Source organism: Oncorhynchus tshawytscha, unplaced genomic scaffold (assembly GCF_018296145.1).
Source record: "Oncorhynchus tshawytscha isolate Ot180627B unplaced genomic scaffold, Otsh_v2.0 Un_contig_766_pilon_pilon, whole genome shotgun sequence".
NCBI classification, from domain to species: Eukaryota; Metazoa; Chordata; class Actinopteri; order Salmoniformes; family Salmonidae; genus Oncorhynchus; species Oncorhynchus tshawytscha.
Genome location: NW_024609833.1, coordinates 1,984,309 through 2,008,279, shown reverse-complemented (window position 1 = coordinate 2,008,279; position 23,971 = coordinate 1,984,309). Strand labels below are relative to the sequence as shown.

Here is a 23,971-nt window from a genome sequence, read left to right as displayed (position 1 = left end):
TTCCCGCGAAGGCGGGACTTCTGTCAATACTGGATTAGTTGGACTCCATGAGCTTGCAAAAGCTAATTTAATTGATATGTTAATAATAAACCAAACCTGTGTATAGGCTATTTGGGAGTGAAACTTTAATTAACCTGAAAGTGTAGCTGTATCAAGGTTAATGTGGAAAAGTTTAAATTGTCTCATTTGTAGAAACTAATCAATTTGGGTATTATTCAAAAGATCCATTTGAAAAGTCTCGCAATTTTACTTAGTTAAATTGAATGAGATGACAATATCCAATCAGGTAAGATTGGCTGGATATCAGAAGAGTAACCACTTGTTATAGATGTGAGACAAGGTCGGGTCTCAACTGAATTTTTATATATAAAAAAAAGATGTATTACCACCAGGGGTCACTTATCCCTGAGGGCTGAAACCACATGGAATTCCCATGAAGGCAGGACTTCCGTCAACACTGGATTTGTACTGTGGAAATGGCCACAATGAGCATGCGAAAGCAAATTTAATTGATGAATCACTTTAATGATAAATCAAACCTGTATAGGCTTATTGGGAATTACATTTTAATTAACCCAAACCTTAATTGTTATTTACCTTCAGTCTCATTCTGAACGTCGTTGACTTCCAATCCCTAGCATAAACCCTAGCATAAATATTGAATCAGCGATATTCAAATTGGCTAAATTATTTATTTACTAACTAAATAATCACACAGAAACACCCAAACATGATAGCTTACACATTAATTACTAAACAAAAGTCCCTAGTGGAGTAACCCGATATCATGGCTTGTTACAAAAATGAAAAGGAAGGGGCATGCAAGAAAGAGCGGGAGAAGAGACAAAGGACTAAACTATCATAGATACAGTTGAGAACTATGCACATGAATGGCCGCTCATTCGAAAATAATTGCAATGTACAAATTTAAGTGTGTATGTCTCATTGTGTCTCTGTTGAAATCGCCGGTCCGCCTTGGGAATAATTCGGCAGAGCGTCTCTGGTTTGTCCACCAGAGATCAAAGTCTTTTGTAATTGTAGATTGTTCAGCGGGCTCTGTTATAATGGGTACGTCAGACGTACCAATGGTCATTTGATAGGGAATGGATGCTTTAGAATGGATCTTTGAGTACCACCCGGTGGTTCTTGGTCGAGTTTACTAGACTAAGAGCACTTAAACAGCTACAGACTGAATGTTCCTGTGTAGTCTTCATCTTCTTCACTCAAGATAGTCACGGAGTGTCTTACCATTTTCTGGTCTTGTAGTTTTAAAACCATTTGTAACATATTCAGGTGGAACCACTTCTAAAATGTCTAATGTTAATTCTTCAGAAAGTCCTTTTTAAACACTTGGGGGAAAAGGGCGTTCCATTACATTTGGAATAATGTCTGTGCTGACGTAGGCGTGGTTAGTGACTGGATAAACTTCACATGAAAAAACATTTTTTTTATTTAGAAGGCCAAGATCACATTTTGTCTTCTCATAAAGAGTTTCATATTTAATCCTAGAAGTTCCACAACATTTGGATGTAAACCTGACAACTGGGAAATATACACATTCAGAGATAGTTACGTTATACCATCCTTAATGAGATCCCAAAACAACTACTGATCTGACATAATTGTTCTTTAAGTACCCACGGATCCTTCCAACTGTTTGGATTACAGAAATACTGTTTCCTTATCCATTCTTGGATGTCACAACCTACAAAATCTCTCTCTGTTGTAACGAAGAGATTTTTAACTTACCTTTCATTGTATGGGAGATAAAACGGCCAACTTAGAGCGGACCCATTGTAAACTGATTTTTCAGATCTTCACAGGAGATTCATGACCGGGGCATTGTCATACTGAAACAGGCCAGACCTTCCCCAAACTGTTTCCACTAAGTTGGAAGCACAGAAGGCCTAGCCTAACCCATGAAAAACAGCTACAGACCATTAATCCTCCTCCACCAAACTTTACAGTTGCACTATGCATTAAGGCAGGTAGCGTTCTCCTTTCATCCTCGAAACCCACATTTGTCCGTCGGACTGCCAGATCTGAAGCGTGATTCATCACTCCAGAGAATGCTTTTCCACTGCTCCAAAGTCCAATGGCGGCGAGCTTTACAACACTCCAGCCGACGCTTGGCATTGCGCGTGGTGATTTTAGGCTTGTGTGCGGCTGCTCGGCCATGGAAACCCATTTCATGAACCCATTTCATGAGGCTCCCGACAAACAGTTCTTGTTCTGACGTTGCTTCCAGATGTAGTTTGGAATTCGGTAGTGAGTGTTGCAACCGAGGACAGACAATTTTTACGCACTTCAGCTCTCGACGGCCCTGTTCTGTGAGCTTGTGGCCTACCAATTCGCGTCTGAGCTGTTGCTGCTCCTAGACGTTTCCCCTTCACAATAACAGCACTTACAGTTGATCAGGGCAGCTCTAGCAGGGCAGAAATTTGACCAACTGACTTCTTGGAAAGGAGGCATCCTATGACGGTGCCATGTTGAGAACTCATGTCACCGAGTTCTTCAGTAAGGCCATTTTACTGACAATGTTTGTCTATGGAGATTGCATGGCTGTGTGATCGATTTTTTACACCTGTCAGCAACGGGTATGGCTGAAATAGCCAAATCCACTAATTTGAAGTTTTTCTTCCTGAGTGTTTTTCTTCTCATCTCCTAGATTTAGGACAGACACTTCAAAACCTTGTTTCTTATTATACATGTTTTTGACTGTCCTTTCACATTTATGAATGTGTTATTGAATGTAAAATGATCCATACTATGACATTCTTAAAAAATTCCATGTCAGTTTAGCACCCCCCTCCCCCCAACATCTTAGACTCTAAAGAATTAAATGCAACATTTTCCAAGAGTCTCGATAAAAGAACATGGGCCAATGTGCTTGCATTAACGCTTTTTCCTGTCTAACAGTGCCACCATGCAGCCAAACTCAAGAGATAAAAACATGTGCCTGTTGCAGCGCAACCGTGTGGTCGATCTGAATGTGCTTGCATATGTTGAGTGTTGACAGTGTTTGAAATATGTACACTAAGTTTTGGTACAATTCAAATATCGGTGTCGGATCTGTATGAATTTATGTGCCAGACCATGCCCACATGGATGTTTATCGGTCAGTATGTTTGACATACTAGCCTAGAAATTGTTGCATTGGGAGATATTGGTCCATAGATGCCATGTATCAAGTTTCGTGCAGATCGGTCATTTGGTGCCAGAGGAGTTGTGGTTTAAGTGTTTTCTATGTAGTATGTGTAAAGCCTAAGTTATACTGCAAGACCGCAAAATGGCGATTCTGCTTACTTGTGTCGAGTTTATAATTGCGGGGCTGTACACCTTTGCGTATTTTTCCTACACAATTACGCAGGATCGCCGTTTTTGCATGGCTATTTGTAGTTCTTATATTGCATTTGGTATGAATTAGGCTTAAGGCTGATATTGTACAGGACTAATATACTATAGTTTTATTGTCTGTTTCTCCTTGTTCTGTCAGGCTCACAGTTTAGGTTCTCAGGGCACTCAGGATTCAGGTCTAGGGTCGCAGTATCCTACCTCGCCTGACAGGGGGCACCGCAGCAGCAGGCGCAGGGGGGTCAGCAGGGATGGTCCCCAGCCTGGAGGGGGATACTGGGTCTACTCCCCTCCGGTGCACATATCCTCACACACTTTCAAAGGAAGAGGTATGTATAGGCACATTGCAAGTTTCCTCTTAGACCTCTGTCGTTACACTACGATACAGCAAACCGTGAGAGTCAACACAGCAACGTGTGTGTGTGTGTGTGTGTGTGTGTGTGTGTGTGTGTGTGTGTGTGTGTGTGTGTGTGTGTGTGTGTGTGTGTGTGTGTGTGTGTGTGCGTGCTTGACCCCTCAGGTGAGGCGAGGGACAGTGGTGGTGAGAGCGATGTGGTAGACTGCAGCTCCTCTGGGATGGGGACTGGGGATCAATTCAGCCATCCCCCTGGCTTGGCCATCTACACCATGCTGCCCGACGGTTCGCCCCTGCCCCCTGGCTCTGTGATCTATGCCCTCCCTGCGGCCAGCCTGGCAGTCAGTCCCGGGACGGTCATCTACGGGTCTCCACCACAGGGGGCCCACCTGGTCTATGGCCCCAGCAGCCTCTCTGGGCCCTTGCTCGGAGTCAGCTTCCCCACCGGGGTGCTCCACTGCAACATGCCGGGGCACAAGGAGATGGTGGGTGACATGGATGAGATGATGATTCCTAATGGTTTGAATGGACTAATCCAGTGTTTCCCAATCCTGGTCGTGGGGACCCAAAGATTTCCGCTTTTAGACCTAGCACTAACACCCTTGATTCATCTAACCAGCTCATCATCAAGCCTTTGATGATTTTAATTACTCAAAATCTAACAGTTGCACCCTTTTTGGGTCCCCAGGACCAGGATTGGAAAACACAATCTACGATATGACCACTAGAGGGTGAATTAAGATGATATTGAAAATGCATTAACTAAATTGATGCCCTTGACTTACAGATGCCTTTTTTCTCTGGCTCCAACATGGGTGGCTTTCAGAAGGTTACAACATGCTGAACGTCCCAGAGACGCCATTCCTTACTCTAGCCACATGTCAGAATGAATTGTATCTGTATCTGAGTGCTCCACAACACTGTGCTCTACTGACCCCGGAGCTCTCTAACATGCTGACCACACCGCTGCAGGACACGCAGGATGAAATATCAAAACAAACTCTGAACCAATTATATTAATTTGGGGACAGGTTGAAAAGCATTGATGGGTTCTAACTCCGAAACTTTAAATATTGTTAACCTGTTTGGGCTAGAGGGCAGCATTTTCACATCTGGATGAAAAGCGTGCCCAGAGTAAACTGCCTGCTACTCAGTCCCAGTTGCTAATATATGCATATTATTAGTATATTTGGATAGAAAACACTCGGAAGTTTCTAAAACTGTTTGAATGATGTCTGTGAGTATAACAGAACTCATATGGCAGGTGAAAACCTGAGAGAAAATCCAACCAGGAAGTGGGAAATCTGAGGTTGGTCGTTTTTCAACTCATTCCCTATTGAAGATACAGTGGGATATTGGTCATGTTGCACTTCCTAAGGCTTCCACTGGATGTCAATTGTCTTTGGAACCTTGTTTGATGCTTCTACTGTAAAGGAGGGGGGAATGAGAGGGGAATGAGTCAGAGGTCTGGCAGAGAGCCACGAGCTCGTGAGGCGCGTTCATGTGAACGTTACCTCGCATTCCATTGCATTTCTACAGACAAAGGAATTCTCCGGTTGGAACATTATTGAAGATTTATGATAAAAGCATCAATGATTGATTCTATACATCGTTTAACATGTTTCTACGAACTGTAATATGACTTTTCGTCTGAACTTTTGCCTGGACCTGCCCGCGCGTCGTGAGTTTAGATTGTGTATTGAACGCGCGAACCAAAAGGAGTTATTTGGACATAAATGATGGACTTTATCAAACAAATCAAACATTTGTGGAACTGGGATTCCTGGGAGTGTATTCTGATGAAGACCATCAAAGGTAAGTGAATATTTATAATGCTATTTCTGACTTCTGTTGACTCCAACATGGCGTATATACTTTTGGGTTGTGCTGGGCTCTGAGCGCCGTACTCAGATTATTGCATGGTTTGCTTTTTCCGTAAAGTTTTTTTTTAAATTTGACACAGCGGTTGCATTAAGGAGAAGTATATCTTTAATTCTGTGAATAACACTTTTATCAATGTTTATTATGAGTATTTCTGTAAATGGATGTGGCTCTGTGCAAATTCACGGGATGTTTTGGAGGCAAAGCCAAATGTAAATAGAGGTTTTTGGATATAAATATGAACTTGATCAAACAAAACATATATTTATTGTGTAACATGTTGTCCCGGGAGTGTCATCTGATGAAGAATATCAAAGGTTAGTGATTCATTTGATCATTATTTGTGTTTTTTGTGACTCCTCTCTTTGGTTGGAAAATCACAGACACTAGACAGAGGAACTCTGCCTTGAAGGTCAGCATCCCGGAGTCGCCTCTTCACTGTTGATGTTGAGACTGGTGTTTTGCGGGTACTATTTAATGAAGCTGCCAGTTGAACTTGTCTGTTTCTCAAACTAGACACTCTAATGTACTTGTCCTCTTGCTCAGTTGTGCACAGGGGCCTCCCACTCCTCTTTCTATTCTGGCAAGAGACAGTTTGCACTGTTCTGTGAAGGGAGTAGTACACAGCATTGTACGAGATCTTCAGTTTCTTGGCAATTTCTCACATGGAATAGCCTTCATTTCTCAGAACAAGAATAGACTGACGAGTTTCAGAAGAAAGTACTTTGTTTCTGGCCATTTTGAGCCTGTAATCAAACCCACAAATGCTGACGCTCAAGATACTCAACTAGTCTAAAGAAGGCCAGTTTTATTGCTTCTTTAACCAGGACAACCGTTTTCAGCTGTGCTAGCATAATTGCAAAAGGGTTCTAATTATCAATTAGCCTTTTAAAATTATAAACTTGGATTAAACTTGGAACACAGGAGTGATGGTTGCTGATATTGGGCTATGTAGATATTCCATTAAAAATGTACAGTTTCCAGCTACATTAGTCAACATTAACAAACCATGTCTTTGTCTTATGTAGCTGTATGACCCAATGGGTGAATAAACTTGGTTGAGCTTTACTAATCGTCTGTGAGTTTTAAGTTAATTTAGAACCTAACAGTTGGCGCTGCGAGCAGGGTTCACCACGATTTACAGTCGAACTAGAGTCTGAATCAGTGAACAGGAGCCGGCACCAGAAACAAGGTAGGCACAGTTCCTACACCTGTTATCACTCATTCTGTCATCTTGGGGAGATGAGAGTCGTAGGCTGAACCAATTATAGGATACAGACCTAGAAAGCCTGAGCTTATTCAGTAGTCCCATTGTATTACGACCAGTTGTAGCTTGATTGTAAAGGGTAAGTCCCGAGCAGGAGAGTTCCTGTGGAGGGTAAGTCCCGAGCAGGAGTGTTCCTGTGGAGGGTAAATCTTGTAGAGGGGGTAAGTCCTGAACAGGGTGGTCCTATGGATGGTAAATCCCTAGTGTAGTGGTTGATCAGCCAGACCTGTAAGGAGGGTGAATGTCTCAGCTGCAGTGGCCGTGAGGCAGTATATTATTTATTTATTTTATTTCACCTTTATTTAACCAGGTAGGCAAGTTGAGAACAAGTTCTCATGTACAATTGCGACCTGGCCAAGATAAAGCAAAGCAGTTCAACACGAACAACAACACAGAGTTACAGATGGAGTAAAACAAACATACAGTCAATAATACAGTAGAAAAATGAGTCTATATACAATGTGAGCAAATGAGGTGAGATAAGTGAGGTAAAGGCAAAAAAAGGCCATGGTGGCAAAGTAAATACAATATAGCAAGTAAAAAAATAAATAATAATAAACACTGGAATGGTAGATTTGCAGTGGAAGAATGTGCAAAGTAGAGAGAGAAATAATGGGGGTGCAAAGGAGCTAAATAAATAAATAAATACAGTAGGGGGAGAGGTAGTTGTTTAGGCTAAATTATAGATGGGCTATGTACAGGTGCAGTCATCTGTGAGCTGCTCTGACAGCTGGTGCTTAAAGCTAGTGAGGGGGATAAGTGTTTCCAGTTTCAGAGATTTTTGCAGTTCGTTCCAGTCATTGGCAGCAGAGAACTGGAAGGCGAGGCGGCCAAAGTAAGAATTGGTTTTGGGGGTGACCAGAGATATACCTGCTGGAGCGCGTGCTACAGGTGGGTGCTGCTATGGTGACCAGCGAGGTGAGATAAGGGGGGACTTTACCTAGCAGGGTCTTGTAGATGACCTGGAGCCAGTGGGTTTGGCGACGAGTATGAAGCGAGGGCCAGCCAGCGAGAGCGTACAGGTCGCAGTGGTGGGTAGTATATGGGGCTTTGGTGACAAAACGGATGGCACTGTGATAGACTGCATCCAATTTATTGAGTAGGGTATTGGAGGCTAATGACATCGCCGAAGTCGAGGATCGGTAGGATGGTCAGTTTTTACAAGGGTATGTTTGGCAGCATGAGTGAAGGAGGCTTTGTTGTGAAATAGGAAGCCAATTCTAGATTTAACTTTGGATTGGAGATGTTTGATGTGAGTCTGTAAGGAGAGTTTACAGTCTAACCAGACACCTAGGTATTTGTATTTGTCCACATATTCTAAGACAGAACTGTCCAGAGTAGTGATGTTGGACGGGCGGGCAGGTGCAGGCAGTGATCGGTTGAAGAGCATGCATTTAGTCTTACTTGCATTGAAGCTCGTCTGGAGGGTTGTCAACACAGAGTCCAAAGAAGGGTCAGAAGTATACAGAATGGTGTCGTCTGCGTAGAGGTGGGTCAGAGACTCACCAGCAGCAAGAGCTACATCATTGATTTATGCAGAGACGAGAGTCGGTCCAAAAATAGAACCCTGTGGCACCCCCATAGACTGCCAGAGGCCCGGACAACAGGCCCTCCGATTTGACACACTGAACTCTATCAGAGAAATAGTTGGTGAACCAGGCGAGGCAATCATTTGAGAAACCAAGGCTATCGAGTCTGCCGATGAGGATGTGGTGATTGACAGAGTCGAAAGCCTTGGCCAAGTCAATGAATACGGCTGCACAGTAATGTTTCTTATCGATGGCGGTTAAGATATCGTTTAGGACCTTGAGCGTGGCTGAGGTGCACCCATGACCAGCTCTGAAACCAGATTGCATCGGGGAGAAGGTATGGTGGGATTCGAAATGGTCGGTAATCTGTTTGTTGACTTGGCTTTCGAAGACCTTAGAAAGGCAGGGTAGGATAGATATAGGTCTGTAGCAGTTTGGGTCAAGAGTGTCCCCCCCTTGAAGAGGGGGGTGACCGCAGCTGCTTTCCAATCTTTGGGAATCTCAGATGACACAAAAGAGAGGTTGAACAGGCTAGTAATAGGGGTTGCAACAATTTCGGCAGATAATTTTGGAAAGAAAGGGTCCAGATTGTTTATCCCGGCCTATTTGTAGGGGTCAAAATTTTGCAGCTCTTTCAGAACATCAGCTGACTGGATTTGGGAGAAGGAGAAATGGGGAAGGCTTGGGCGAGTTACTGTGGGGGGTGCAGTGCTGTTGACCTGGGTAGGGGTAGGCAGGTGGAAAGCATGACCAGTCGTAGAAAAATGCTTATTGAAATTCTCAATTATAGTGGATTTATCGGTAGTGACAGTGTTTCCTCTCCTCAGTGCAGTGGGCAGCTGGGAGGAGGTGTTCTTATTCTCCAGGGACTTTACAGTGTCCCAGAACTTTTTTGAGTTTGTGTTGCAGGAAGCACATTTCTGCTTGAAAAAGCTAGCCTTGGCTTTTCTAACTGCCTGTGTGTATTGGTTTCTAGCTTCCCTGAAAAGTTGCATATCACGGGGGCTGTTTGATGCTAATGCAGAACACCATAGGATGTTAAGGGCAGTCAGGTAGTCAGGTCTGGAGAGAACCAGGGGCTATACCTGTTCCTGGTTCTACATTTCTTGAATGGGGCATGCTTATTTAAGATGGTGAGGAAGGCATTTAAAAAAAATACTGACGGGATGAGGCCAATGTCATTCTAGGATACCCCGGCCAGGTCGATTAGAAAGTCCTGCTTGCTGAAGTGTTTCAGGGAGCGTTTGACAGTGATGAGTGGAGGTCGTTTGACCGCTGACCCATTACGGATGCAGGCAATGAGGCAGTGATCGCTGAGATCTTGGTTGAAAACAGCAGAGGTGTATTTAGAGGGCAAGTTGGTTAGGATGATATCTATGAGGGTGCCCGTGTTTACGGCTTTGGGGTGGTACCTGGTAGGTTCATTGATAATTTGTGTGAGATTGAGGGCATCAAGCTTAGATTGTAGGATGGCTGGGGTGTTAAGCATGTTCCAGTTTAGGTCGCCTAGGAGCACGAGCTCTGAAGATAGATGGGGGGCAATCAGTTCACATATGGTGTCCAGAGCACATCTGGGGGCAGAGGGTGGTCTATAGCAGGTGGCAACAATGAGAGACTTGTTTTTAGAGAGGTGGATTTTTTAAAAGTTCAAATTGTTTGGGTAGTAACACAGAACTCTGCAACACCACCCCCTTTGGCCGTTCTATCTTGTCTGAAAATGTTGTAGGTCGGAATGGAGATTTCAGAATTTTTGGTGGTCTTCCTAAGCCAGGATTCAGACACGGCTAGAACATCCGGGTTGGCAGAGTGTGCTAAAGCAGTGAATAAAACAAGCTTCGGGAGGAAGCTTCTAATGTTAACATGCATGAAACCAAGGCTATTGCGCTTACAGAAGTCATCAAAAGAGAGCGCCTCGGAAATAGGAGTGAAGCTAGGCACTGCAGTGCGTGGATTCACCTCTATATCACCAGAGGAACAGAGGAGGAGTAGGATAAGGGTACGGTTAAAAGCTATGAGAATTGGTCGTTTAGAACGTCCGGAACAGAGAGTAAAAGGAGGTTTCTGGGGGCGATAAAATAGCTTCAAGGCATAATGTACAGACAAAGGTATGGTAGGATGTGAATACAGTGGAGGTAAACCTAGGTATTGAGTGATGATGAGAGATATTGTCTCTAGAAACATCATTGAAACCTGGTGATGTCATCGCATGTGTGGGTGGTGGAACTGAAAGGTTGGATAAGGTATAATGAGCAGGGCTAGAGGCTCTACAGTGAAATAAGCCAATAAACACTAACCAGAACAGCAATGGACAAGGCATATTGACATTAAGGAGAGGCATGCTTAGTCGAGTGATTATAAGGGTCCAGTTAGTAGTGAGGTTGGTTGGGGTAACGGCGATTCAGACAGCTAGCCGGGCCATCGGTAGCAAGCTAGCGTAGGACGGTGTTCTGTTTTTAGCCACTTCGTGCATTTCCGTTAGTAGATTAGTGGGGTTCCGTGTGGTAGAGGTGATCAATCCAATTGGCAAAATAGATATAGTTATAGTGACCCAAGAAAAATTGTCCGAGAGACCTAATTCAGATAGCAGCCGATAAGACCGCTAACGATTAGCGGGCCGCAGTTGGCCGTTCAGGTAATGTTGCGACGGAGGAGCCAGTTGGATAACTCCCTCGTGCAGATAACGTCGGTAGGACAGTCGTGAAGGCCCGGTGGGGCTCCGCACCGGCAGTAAAACAGGTCCGGATAGGTGATTGTAGCCCAGGAGTGGTTGATGGAACTCTTCAGCTGGCTAGCTCCGGAATAATTGAAGTTTGCTCCGGGACCGACGTAAGCCAATAGTCACACGGATAGCAGCTAACTAGCTGCGAGATCCAGGTGTAAATGTTTATAGCTTTCGGGTGAAATCCGGGGATATAGAGAGAAAAATAGGTCCGGTATATACTGGTCCGAGTCGCGTTGTCCAAAACTGGTGATAGCTTTTCGAGCTAAAGGATAGCTGATGGCTAAATACTAACGTTAGCCAGTAAACTGGCTAGCTTCTGGCTAGCTCCTGGTTAGCTCCTGGTTAGCTTCTGGCTAGCTTTTGGCTAGCTTCTGGTTAGCTTCTGGTTAGCTTCAGGCTAGCTTCTATTGTGGATTTCAGATTTGAAATAAATAATACTTTTTAAAAAAATTGTTGAGGCAAGAGAGTGTTTTGAAGTTGAGTTTTTGGAAAAGAAATTATATAAAAGATATGCGAAGAAAGATGTAAATATATATATACACGGGACACCACAAGACGAGGACAAAGGACGTCTGACTGCTATGCCATCTTATGAAGCTGTATCGTGCCAGTGGATGGATAAAGTGTCTGGAGGAGAGCCTCATTCATGGTTAGAAAATGAAAAATATATTGAAATGTTGTTTGAACATGATTTGAGTATATTAGCATTAGCAATAAGAAGAGAGGTTGGTTTATGCCCTATTGGTGCGGGGAACCGTAACAGATTATGTGGAAATAGGAAGGCAACTTTGAATAATTTTGGTGATGTGGCATAACACTGGAATAAGACGGGTCACCAGTATTCTCCAGTAATACATTTGCAGACGCTATAGTATTGGTTCTAATACAAGGTATTAAGTGACGTGACCAATTAATAGGAACAAATACCATAACTATTATCCTGTGAAGTGAGTAGCGCTACCTTGGAAAATGGTTAATAGAAGGTGTGTATTAGAGTCGGGAGTGAAGAAGCTCTAAACATGCTGGACATCGTCGGGAGAGTTTTCGGAATAATAATAACTATTGAAATGGCGGCAGACGGCCCCGATTCTCCCTGTAAGCATGGCTAGAGGGAGAGAAGTTTAGTAAAGCTATAGAGGCGCTGAAAGAGGCGAACAAGCATTCCATCAATTTGTCTCAAATATGGGAAAAATTTGCAAACTGGATAAAATTGGTCAGCATTTCCCTGCTGACTGAAAATTCCAATCAAATAAAGAACTCAGAGATGCTGTTGTGGTCTGGCACAATGACATCAATGAGAAATCCCAAGCTCAATATACAAATGTTTTGATGCCGTTTTATCAACAGAAGAGTATAACCAATAAAACCAAAATGAGTAGATGTACTCCGCTGCAAAAAGACTGGGTACGTGAGAACATTGATAGAATTTGTACATCAGCTTTGATGGCAGGTTTGAAACCTGTGATCAAAACGGCAATTGCGGGGGTAGTGGATGATATAGAGCAGGATGCTTTGAGAGTGGAATAGAACTCCGCTCACTTCGCAGTCATGCAAAGGGGTTAATACTGCCACAGTGAAAGTCACTAACAGTGGTTTTAATGGCCAGGGTAAGACAAATAAACAAGAAGGGGAAAAATGTAGGGGGATAAATCCCTTTTTAGATGTGGGGGCGTTGGAAGAATGAGTGTAGAGTGGTAATGGAGACGACTGCACCCGCTGCATTCGAAGGGATGCTGCAATGCAAGCATTTTCATCTTTGTCAAAACAGCAGCAAACACTCCAGAAAGTAGTGGGACAGAAAACTTTCACATAGCGGTGTATGGCCTCGGTTATACAGTGCCTTGCGAAAGTATTCGGCCCCCTTGAACTTTGTGACCTTTTGCCACATTTCAGGCTTCAAACATAAAGATATAAAACTGTATTTTTTTGTGAAGAATCAACAACAAGTGGGACACAATCATGAAGTGGAACGACATTTATTGGATAGCTCATCACCCTGAACACACCATCCCCACTGTCAAACATGGTGGTGGCAGCATCATGGTTTGGGCCTGCTTTTCTTCAGCAGGGACAGGGAAGATGGTTAAAATTGATGGGAAGATGGATGGAGCCAAATACAGGACCATTCTGGAAGAAAACCTGATGGAGTCTGCAAAAGACCTGAGACTGGGACGGAGATTTGTCTTCCAACAAGACAATGATCCAAAACATAAAGCAAAATCTACAATGGAATGGTTCAAAAATAAACATATCCAGGTGTTAGAATGGCCAAGTCAAAGTCCAGACCTGAATCCAATGGAGAATCTGTGGAAAGAACTGAAAACTGCTGTTCACAAATGCTCTCCATCCAACCTCACTGAGCTCGAGCTGTTTTGCAAGGAGGAATGGGAAACAATTTCAGTCTCTCGATGTGCAAAACTGATAGAGACATACCCCAAGCGACTTACAGCTGTAATCGCAGCAAAAGGTGGCGCTACAAAGTATTAACTTAAGGGGGCTGAATAATTTTGCACGCCCAATTTTTCAGTTTTTGATTTGTTAAAAAAGTTTGAAATATCCAATAAATGTCGTTCCACTTCATGATTGTGTCCCACTTGTTGTTGATTCTTCACAAAAAAATACAGTTTTATATCTTTATGTTTGAAGCCTGAAATGTGGCAAAAGGTCGCAAAGTTCAAGGGGGCCGAATACTTTCGCAAGGCACTGTATCAATAGTGGTTCATAGAGATTACTTTTTTTATGTGAAGGGAGACGACGTCTTACACAACTTTCTAATAGATACCGGCGTTTAAATATTACTGATTCCTTTCGATGAGAAATTGGCTAAATTTGCGACAGGAAAAGTATCACATTTGGCGGGCACAATCTAAGGCGAAACAGCTATTACCTATGTCATTGGACATTGGGCCAGTAACCATACCAGGATAATTTGACATGGAAGGAAATGGAACCGATTTAGCTAGGTAGCTTGCTGTTGCTAGCTATTTTGACCTGGGATATAAACATTGGGTTGTTATTTTACCTGAAATGCACAAGGTCCTCACCCCCGAAAATTAATCCACAGATAAAAGGGTAAAATGAGTTTGTTTCTAGTAATCTCTCCACCTTCAGGCTGCTTCTTCTTTGGACTTTATATGGTGGTTGGCAACCAACTTTAAGATGCATTCCCACCACCAACTGGACTGAAGTGTGGACCTCTGTTCATCTTTCAATCACTCATGTGGGTATATGCTCCTAAAAACCAATCAGGAGATGGGAGAGGTGGGACTTGCAGCGTGTCAAACGTCAAAATAGAACCAAGTTCTACTTTAGCGCTTGGCTTTGAAGATCCTCATTGTGTTGGTGCAAGTGTTGGTGCAATTGTTGGTGCAATGATTGAATAACATGTGTATGTACATTTATTTTGCAACGCCATGCTCACGAGACGGGGGCGGTGTGGTCAGCATGTAAGCCATAAAAATGTGTGTGTATCCGTTCGTCTGTCCGTTCATCAGGAGAGGGAGCTGGCCAGGCTGGAGCAGCTGGTGGAGGAACAGCCACGTGGCAGCCAGGGCCCAGGGGAGGAGGAGATGCAGGCCCATGTGAAGAGGGATGTGCTCAGGCACCAGGATCAGCGCACACAGCTCAGACTGGAGCTCAGAGAGCTCCGGAGAGCCTTAAGCCAACTTCGCCGCAGAAGGTACGGTAACCCTCAGCTCTCACAGTCCAGCAGGGTTAAGGTAAATTCGAATTGATGTCAGTCAATTCAGGAAGTGATTTGAATTAAAAATGTAAAAATTGGAAAAACTTTTGACATAAATAACTTCTCCTTTTAAACTTATTGAGAAGTAATTGAAAAGAAATACACTTTTTTTCAATTATTGGATTAGAATTTTAGTTTACTTCCTGAATTGACTGACTTCAATTTGAATTGACCCCAACCCTGCAGTCCTGTACATCATATTTTTTTGGAGACTAAAAGACCAACTTGGGGACATCTTGATCAGCTATGTGTGTGTCTCCTCAGGGAGATGCTGGAGGGGGGTCAGAGGTTGTGGAGGAGTCCCTGCGGCACCACGGGGCTCTGCTGGAGGAGGTAGAATGTTTGGAGAAGACCTTGCTCCGCCGCAGGGCTGAACTCAGGGAGGCAGACCGACTGCTGCTGGAGGCACAGAGCAGCTTGAAGGACACAAGGACCAAGGTCACATATATTGACATATATTTTATATATAATGTTATTAGGAAGTGTATATTCGACCAGAAGAAGAAAACGTACACTTAGGCATAGGGGTCGAAATAAATAACTTAATGTTAGCATACCGCCGTCCACCACCATTCATTTTCTCCCAGTCGAATATACACTGCCATATTCTTATTACCTCTTGGGTGGCAGAATGGAGAGAGGGGCACATTTACGGGTGGACATAAATAGCCCCCTTCATTTAAGGGGAGGGGTGCAGTAGTCGGTTATCAGCAGCTTGATAGTCTGTCCTTCTGGTTTAAAATATTATAGTTGAATTACTGACCGTCTTACATTTGAAAACTTTGTTGCTGGTGAATGGTGATATTTGTCTGTAGTACCATCTCTTGTATCATTAGCCAGCAGTGTTGTAACAGACTGTTTCATGTGACCCTGTGTAGACTAAAGCGACTCTCCAGCAACACACTGAGGCCCGGAAGCGGCTCACCGACACAGAGCGGGATCTGGAGGAGCTGGAACTCCGCACTCGGGACAGCGCCTCTTTGCTGGTGGAGGCCAAACAGCATCTCAGGGATCTGCAGGAGGATCTCCAGGAGCTGAGGAGACGCAAGGAAGAGCAGGGAGACACTCTGCAGAGGGTGGAGGAGGTGGTGGCTGCCCGCGACCTGGTGTTCCAAGAGGTCAACAAGAAGGTGAAACGAGCCAGTGAGCGACTGGAGGCCCTCCGGAGCCAGATGCTGGAGACCCAGAGCAAGGAGGCCACACTGCTGGAAACCTGCAAACAGTCTGAGAGCACCCTCGCCCAACGCAGGAGCGAGCTAGAGCAACTTAACATTCAGGTATTGCAATGACATTCTTAGTTTCTCTGTCACAATGTCAAGTCAAAGTTTATTTAAGGGGTCACAACACACTTAGCCTCAACGAGAATTGGGAAGCCTGGTGAAGTCTATGGCCAAAATGAGCTAAAATGGGGCGGAGAACCGGTGTAAATAAGTGACACCTCGCAACACGTCAAACTAATCAAATGCCTTTCTTGGGTTCAGCTTAACATGCAGCACTCCTTCAACTATCATGTCAGGGAGGGTTATTGATCGTAACACTAGGGGCACTTTCCGGTAACCACGTTAGCCTCATTTAAATGCACACCGATATTCATAGCCGGTTCGATAGTCACAGACAAATCACATTTATTTATATAGCCCTTCTTACATCAGCTGATATCTCAGTGCTGTATAGAAACCCAGCCTAAAAGCCCAAACAGCAAGCAATGCAGGTGTAGAAGCACGGTGGCTAGGAAGAACTCCCTAGAAAGGCCAACACCTAGGAAGAAACCTAGAGAGGAACCAGGCTATGAGGGGTGGCCAGTCCTCTTCTGGCTGTGCCGGGTGGAGATTATAACAGAACATGGCAAAGATGTTCAAATGTTCATAAATGACCAGCATGGTCAAATAATAATAATCACAGTAGTTGTCGAGGGTGCAGCAAGTCAGCACCTCAAGAGTAAATGTCAGTTGGCTTTTGATAGCCGATCATTAAGAGTATCTTTACCGCTCCTGCTGTCTCTAGAGAGTTGAAAACAGCAGGTCTGGGACAGGTAGCACGTCCGATGAACAGGTCAGGGTTCCATAGCCGCAGGCAGAACAGTTGAAACTGGAGCAGCAGCACGGCCAGGTGGACTGGGGACAGCAAGGAGTCATCATGCCAGGTCCTCCGAGAGAAAGAAAGAGAGAATTAGAGAGAGAATATTTAAATTGACACAGGACACCGGATAAGACAGGAGAAGTACTCCAGATATAACAGACTGACCCTAGCCCCCCGACACAAACTACTGCAGCATAAATACTGGAGGCTGAGACAGGAGGGGTCAGGAGACACTGTGGCCCCATCCAATGATACCCCCGGACAGGGTCAAACAGGCAGGATATAACCCCACCAACTTTGCCAAAGCACAGCCCCCACACCGCTAGAGGAATATCTTCAACCACCAACTTACCATCCTGAGACAAGGCCGAGTATAGCCCACAAAGATCTCCGCCACGGCACAACCCAAGGGGGGGCGCCAACCCAGACAGGAAGATCACGTCAGTGACTCAACCCACTCAGGTGACGCAACCCTCCTAGGGGCGGCATGGAAGAGCACCAGTAATCCAGTGACTCACCCACAGTAATAGGGTTAAAGGCAGGGAATCCCAGTGGAGAGAGGGGAACCAGCCAGGCAGAGACTGCAAGGGCAGTTCCTTGCTCCAGAGCCTTTCTGTTCACCTTCACACTCCTGGGCCAGACTACACTCAATCATATGACCCACTGAAGAGATGAGTCTTCAGTAAAGACTTAAAGGTTAAGACCGAGTCTGCGTCTCTCACATGGGTAGGCGGACCATTCCATAAAAATGGAGCTCTATAGGAGAAAGCCCTGCCTCCAGCTGTTTGCTAGAAATTCTAGGGACAATTAGGAGGCCTGCGTCTTGTGACCGTAGCGTATGTGTAGGTATGTACGGCAGGACCAAATCGGAAAGATGGGTAGGAACAAGCCCATGTAATGCTTTGTAGGTAAGCAGTAAAACCTTGAAATCAGCCCTTGCCTTAACAGGAAGCCAGTGTAGGGAGGCTAGCACTGGAGTAATATGATCAAATTTGTTTGGTTCTAGTCAGGATTCTAGCAGCCGTATTTAGCACTAACTGAAGTTTATTTATTGCTTTATCCGGGTAGCCGGAAAGTAGAGCATTGCAGTAGTCTAACCTAGAAGTAACAAAAGCATGGATTTTTGCAATGTTACGTAGATGGAAAAAAGCTGTCCTTGAAACAGTCTTGATATGTTCGTCAAAAGAGAGATCAGGGTCCAGAGTAACGCCGAGGTCCTTCACAGTTTTATTTGAGACGACTGGACAACCATCAAGATTAATTGTCAGATTCAACATCTCTTTGTTTCTTGGGACCTAGAACAAGCATCTCTGTTTTAAAAAGTAGAAAGTCTGAGTTTAAAAGTAGAACGTTTGCAGTCATCCACTTCCTTATGTCTGAAACACAGGCTTCTAGCGAGGGCAATTTTTGGGCTTCACCATGTTTCTTTGAAATGTACAGCTGTGTGTCATCCGCATAAGTTAACATTATGTTTTCGAATGACATCCCCCAAGAGGTAAAATATATAGTGAAAACAATAGTGGTCCTAAAACGGAACCTTGAGGAAACCGAAATTTACAGTTGATTTGTCAGAGGACAAACCATACACAGAGACAAACTGATATCTTTCCGACAGATAAAATCTAAACCAGGCCAGAACTTGTCCGTGTAGACCAATTTGGGTTTCCAAGCTCTCCAAAATAATGTGTTGATCGATGGTATCAAAGGCAGCACTAAGGTCTAGGACCACGAGGACATATGCAGAGCCTCGGTCTGACGCCATTAAAAGGTAATTTACCACCTTCACAAGTGCAGTCTCAGTACTATGATGGGGTCTAAAACCAGACTGAAGCATTTCGTATACATTGTTTGTTTTCAGGAAGGCAGTGAGTTGCTGCGCAACAGCTTTTTCTAACATTTTTGAGAGGAATGGAAGATTCGATATAGGCCGATAGTTTTTTATATTTTCTGGGTCACGGTTTGGCTTTTTCAAGAGAGGCTTTATTACTGCCACTTTTAGTGATACAAACAGATCCAGTCAGCGTTATGAGTGACCTCTGACCTGCTGCAGGCTCTCCTGACTCCTCTCCAGTTGGTCCGGGCGCTGGTCCGGGCGCTGGTCGTGCTGCAGCTTCACATAGACCTGTTTGTATCAATAATGTGCCAATGACCAATTACAAAGTAATTTTATGTAACTGTGTGTGTATGTAGGTGCTGTGTGGGGATGTAGAGGCGCTCCATGTCCAGAAGGGTGAGCTGGAGGCACAGCTGACTGAGAGGAGGGCTAGCGTGGCTGCACTCAAACAGCAGGGAGGTCAGGAGGAGGAGATCCTACAAAATGTCCGCTTACAGATCAACAAGCACAAAGCAGGTAACCAACCCTAGCACGAGTCACACACAGCTAACTCACCTAGTTCTACAATGCTGTTAGATTGACACGGTCAGAGGGTTTTGCTCAAGGCCCAGACCCTAAATAGCCTGGTCCCAGATCTGTTTGTGCTCTTGCTAACACCATTGATAATTGTAAAGCGAAACATGTTTGGCATGGCAATAAGTGACAAGGAGTTGGCGTCAGGCTACGCCCAAAAGCCTAATGATAGCAAGGTACAGACATCCCAATAACTATATGAACAGTATAGAAGAGTAAAACTATATCCAAATTATTAAATTATTATTCGTGCATGATCTGTCGCTGAGTGTGGTTACAGCGGGAAAGCAAGTGCAGCCCAAGTATCAGAAAGTGTGGACATGGCATAAGACCGTGAACCGTGAGGTTACTCTGCACTTCAATGCTTATGTATTACTACATAGTAGTAACCTTATAGAGTTGTGCAGTTTGATGACTGTGTGTGTCATTGTGTGTGTTTGTGCTTGCACACGTGCCTGTGTGTGTGTGTGTGTGTGTGTGTGTGTGTGTGTTTGTGCAGAGCTGAAGCACGTTCTGGAGATGTTGCAGGTGACGGGCCAGGAGCTGCAGGCGGTGAAGCTGCAGCACGACCGGCGCCTGGACCAGCTGGAGAGGAGTCAGGAGAGCCTGCAGCAGGTCAGAGGTCACTCATAACGCTGACTGGATCTCAAATGGCACCTTTTTATTTATTTATTTTTATTTATTTTATTTAACCTTTATTTAACCAGGTAGGCTAGTTGAGAACAAGTTCTCATTTACAACTGCGACCTGGCCAAGATAAAGCATAGCAGTGTGAGCAGACAACACAGAGTTACACATGGAATAAACAAATTAACAAGTCAATAACACAGTAGAAAACAAAGGGGGAGTCTATATACAATGTGTGCAAAAGGCATGAGGAGGTAGACGAATAGTTACAATTTTGCAGATTAACACCGGAGTGATAAATGATCAGATGGTCATGTACAGGTAGAGATATTGGTGTGCAAAAGAGCAGAAAAGTAAATAAAAACAGTATGGGGATGAGGTAGGTGAAAATGGGTGGGTTATTTACCAATAGACTATGTACAGCTGCAGCGATCGGTTAGCTGCTCAGATAGCTGATGTTTGAAGTTGGTGAGGGAGATAAAAGTCTCCAACTATATGAACAGTACAGAAGAGTAAAACTATATCCAAATTATTAAATTATTATTCGTGCATGATCTGTCGCTGAGGGCTGTGACCGTTTAAATAGTAAAAATGATTTGGTGCACATTTTCCTCCGCTCTTGACTGCATGTGCTGCCATAGAATGGGCAGCACATCATCACATCATCACATCATCACAGCACATCATCATCACTCATCGATCTACACATGATACCCCATAATGACAAAAAACTTAATTACCGTATGTACATAAGTATTTTATGATGAGACTTGAACCCTTTGCTTTGAGATTCTAAATTTCCTGTTTCCATTGATCATCCTTGAGATGCGGTAAATTTAATTGATCGGACATGATTTGGAAAGGCACATACCTGTCCCACAGTTGAGAGTGCACTTCAGAGTAAAAACCAAGCCAAGACAGGATTGTGTCGAGGCACAGATCTGGGGAAGGGTACCAAAAAATGTCTGCAGCATTGAAGGTCCCCATCATTCTTAAATGGAAGAAGTTTGGAACCACCAAGACCCTTTCTAGAGCTGGCCGCCTGGCCAAACTGAGCAATTGGGGGAGAAGGGCCTTGGTCAGGGAGGTGACCAAGAACCCGTTGGTCACTCTGACAGAGCTCCAGTATTCCTCTGTGGAGATGGGAGATATATAATGGCGTAGGAAGAGATGTTTGCCGTTTTATGGGCTCCTAACCAATTGTGCTATTTTGTGTTTTTTCGCATTGTTTAACTTATTTTGTACAGAATGTTTCGGCCACCGTCTCTTATGACTGAAAAGAGCTTCTGGCTATCAGAACAGCGATTACTCACCTCGAACTGGACAAAGATTTTTTTCTTTAACGAGTCGGACGCAAAGGATTTATTCGAGATACCAGACCAGGCCCAAATCCCCGTCATTTGCATGAAGAGAAGACGCCGATATAGGGGACGCAGGGGACGAGCTGTATAAAGCCATAAGCAAACAAGAAAATGCAAGAAACAAACAAGAAAATCATGGGCGGTGCTCCTAGTGACGGGGGACTTTAATGCATTTCTACCAGCATGTTACATGTACAACCAGTGGAGGAAAAAAACTCTAGACCACCTTTACTCCACACACAGAGAGGCATACATAGCTCTCTCTCGCCCTCCATTTGGCAAATCTGACCATAATTCTTTCCTCCCGATTCCTGCTTCAAAGCAGGAGGTACCAGTGACTCATTGAATACGGAAGTTGTCAGATGACGCAGATGCTAAGCTACAGGACTGTTTGCTTGCACAGGCTGGAATATGTTCTGGGATTCCTCCAATGACATTGAGGACAATACCACATCAGTCACCGGCTTCATCAATAAGTGCATCAATGATGTTGTCCCCACAGTGACCGTACGTACACGCCATGATTCACAGACAACATCCAGAGTGCGCTAAAGGGTAGAGCTGCTGCTTTCAAGGAGCGGGACTGTAACCCAGACACTTAAAAGACATGCCTCTATGCCCTCAGACGAACCATCAAACATACAAAGGGTAAATACAGGACTAAGATTGAGTCCTACTACACCGGCTCTGATGCTCGTCGGATATGGCAGGGCTTGCAAACTATTACGGACTACAAAGAGAAGCCCAGCCGCGAGATGACCAGTGACACAAGCCTTGCAGACGAGCTAAACAACTTCTATGCGCGCTTCAAGGCAAGCAACACTGAAACATGCATGAGAGCACCAGCTGTTCCGGACGACTGTGTGATCACGCTCGCCATTGCCGATGTGAGTAAGACCTTTAAACAGGTCAACATTCACAAGGCCGCAGGGCCAGACGGATTACCAGGACGGGTACTCCGAGCATGCGCTGACCAACTGGCAAATGTCTTCACTGCCATTTTAGACATGTCCCTGGCCGAGTCTGTAATACCTACATGTTTCAAGCAGACCACCATAGTCCATGTGCCCAAGAACACAAAGGTAACCTGCCTAAATGACTACCGACCCGTAGCACTCACGTCTTAATCCATGAAGTGCTTAGAAAGGCTGGTCATGGCTCACATCAACATCATCATCCCAGAAACCCTAGACTCACTCCAATTTGCATACCAACCCAACATATCCACAGATGAAACTGCTCAGTCCCCACCTGTACTCCCTGTTCACCCATGACTGCGTGGCCAAGCACGACTCCAACACCATCTAGTTTGCCGACGACACCACTGTGGTAGGCCTGATCACCGACCACGATGAGACTATAAGGAGGAGGTTAGAGACCTGGCAGTGGGGTGCCAGGACATCAACCTCTCCGTCAACATGACAAACGAGATGATCCTGGACAACAGGAAAAGGAGGGCCGAGCCCGCCCTCATTGTCATCGACGGAGCTGTAGTGGAGCAGGTTGAGAGCTTCAAGTTCCTTTGTGTATACATCACCAACAATTTATCATTGTCCAAACACACCAAGAAGGTCGTGAAGAGGACACGACAACGCCTTTTCCCCCTCAGGAGACTGAAAAGATTTGGCGTGGGTCTTCAGATCCTCAAAACGTTCTACAGCTGCACCATCGAGAGCTTCGTGACTGGTTGCATCACCCCCCGGTATGGCAATAGCTCGGTCTCCGACCGCAAGGCGCTAGAGAGGGTAGTGCGTACGGCCCAGTACATCACTAGGGCCAAGCTTCCTGCCATCTAGGACCTCTTAATTCCATGCTGTGACAGAGGGAGGCCATAAAAACTGGCAAAGACTCCAGCCATCCTAGTCATAGTCTGTTCTCTCTGCTACCGCACAGAAAGCAGTACCGCAGCACCAAATGTACACTCCCGTTCAAAAGTTTGGGATCACTTAGAAATGTCCTTATTTTCAATGAAAACATACATGAAATGAGTTACAAAAGAATAGGAAATATAGTCTAGATGTTGACAAGGTTATAAATAATGTTTTTTTTAATTGAAATAATAATTGTGTCCTTCAAACTTTGCTTTTGTCAAAGAATCCTCCATTTGCAGCAATTACAGCCTTGCAGACCTTTGGCATTCTAGTTGTCAATTTGTTGAGGTGATCTGAAGAGATTTCACCCCATGCATCCCGAAGCATCTCCCACAAGTTGGATTGGCTTGATGGGCACTTCTTACGTACCTTACGGTCAAGCTGCTCCCACAACAGCTCAATAGGGTTGAGATCCGGTGACTGTGCTGGCCACTCCATTATAGACAGAATACCAGCTGACTGCTTCTTCCCTAAATAGTTCTTGCATAGTTTGGAGCTGTGCTTTGGGTCATTGTCCTGTTGTAGGAGGAAATTGGCTCCATTTAAGCGGCATCCACAGGGTATGGCATGGCGTTGCAAAATGGAGTGATAGCCTTCTTTCTTCAAGATCCCTTTTACCCTGTACAAATCTCCCACTTTACCACCTCCAAAGCACCCCCAGACCATCACATTGCCTCCACCATGCTTGACAGATGGCGTCAAGCACTGCTCCAGCATCCTTTCATTTTTCTGCATCTCACAAATGTTCTTCTTTGTGATCCAAACACCTCAAACTT

At 44.6% G+C, this 23,971-nt stretch overlaps 1 protein-coding gene across 1 annotated transcript in view; it reads left to right on the top strand.

Annotated features, from left to right (window-relative positions):
• The window catches only part of LOC112249544 (centriolin), a 111,888-nt gene that overhangs the window by 74,572 nt on the left and 13,345 nt on the right, over positions 1–23,971 (top strand). The window contains exons 20-26 of the mRNA XM_042319556.1: positions 3,497–3,683; positions 3,875–4,194; positions 14,603–14,827; positions 15,115–15,288; positions 15,729–16,127; positions 19,120–19,279; positions 19,836–19,951. Of these exons, the coding sequence (XP_042175490.1) occupies positions 3,497–3,683; positions 3,875–4,194; positions 14,603–14,827; positions 15,115–15,288; positions 15,729–16,127; positions 19,120–19,279; positions 19,836–19,951 (1,581 nt within the window). The remainder of the gene's footprint in view (positions 1–3,496; positions 3,684–3,874; positions 4,195–14,602; positions 14,828–15,114; positions 15,289–15,728; positions 16,128–19,119; positions 19,280–19,835; positions 19,952–23,971) is intronic.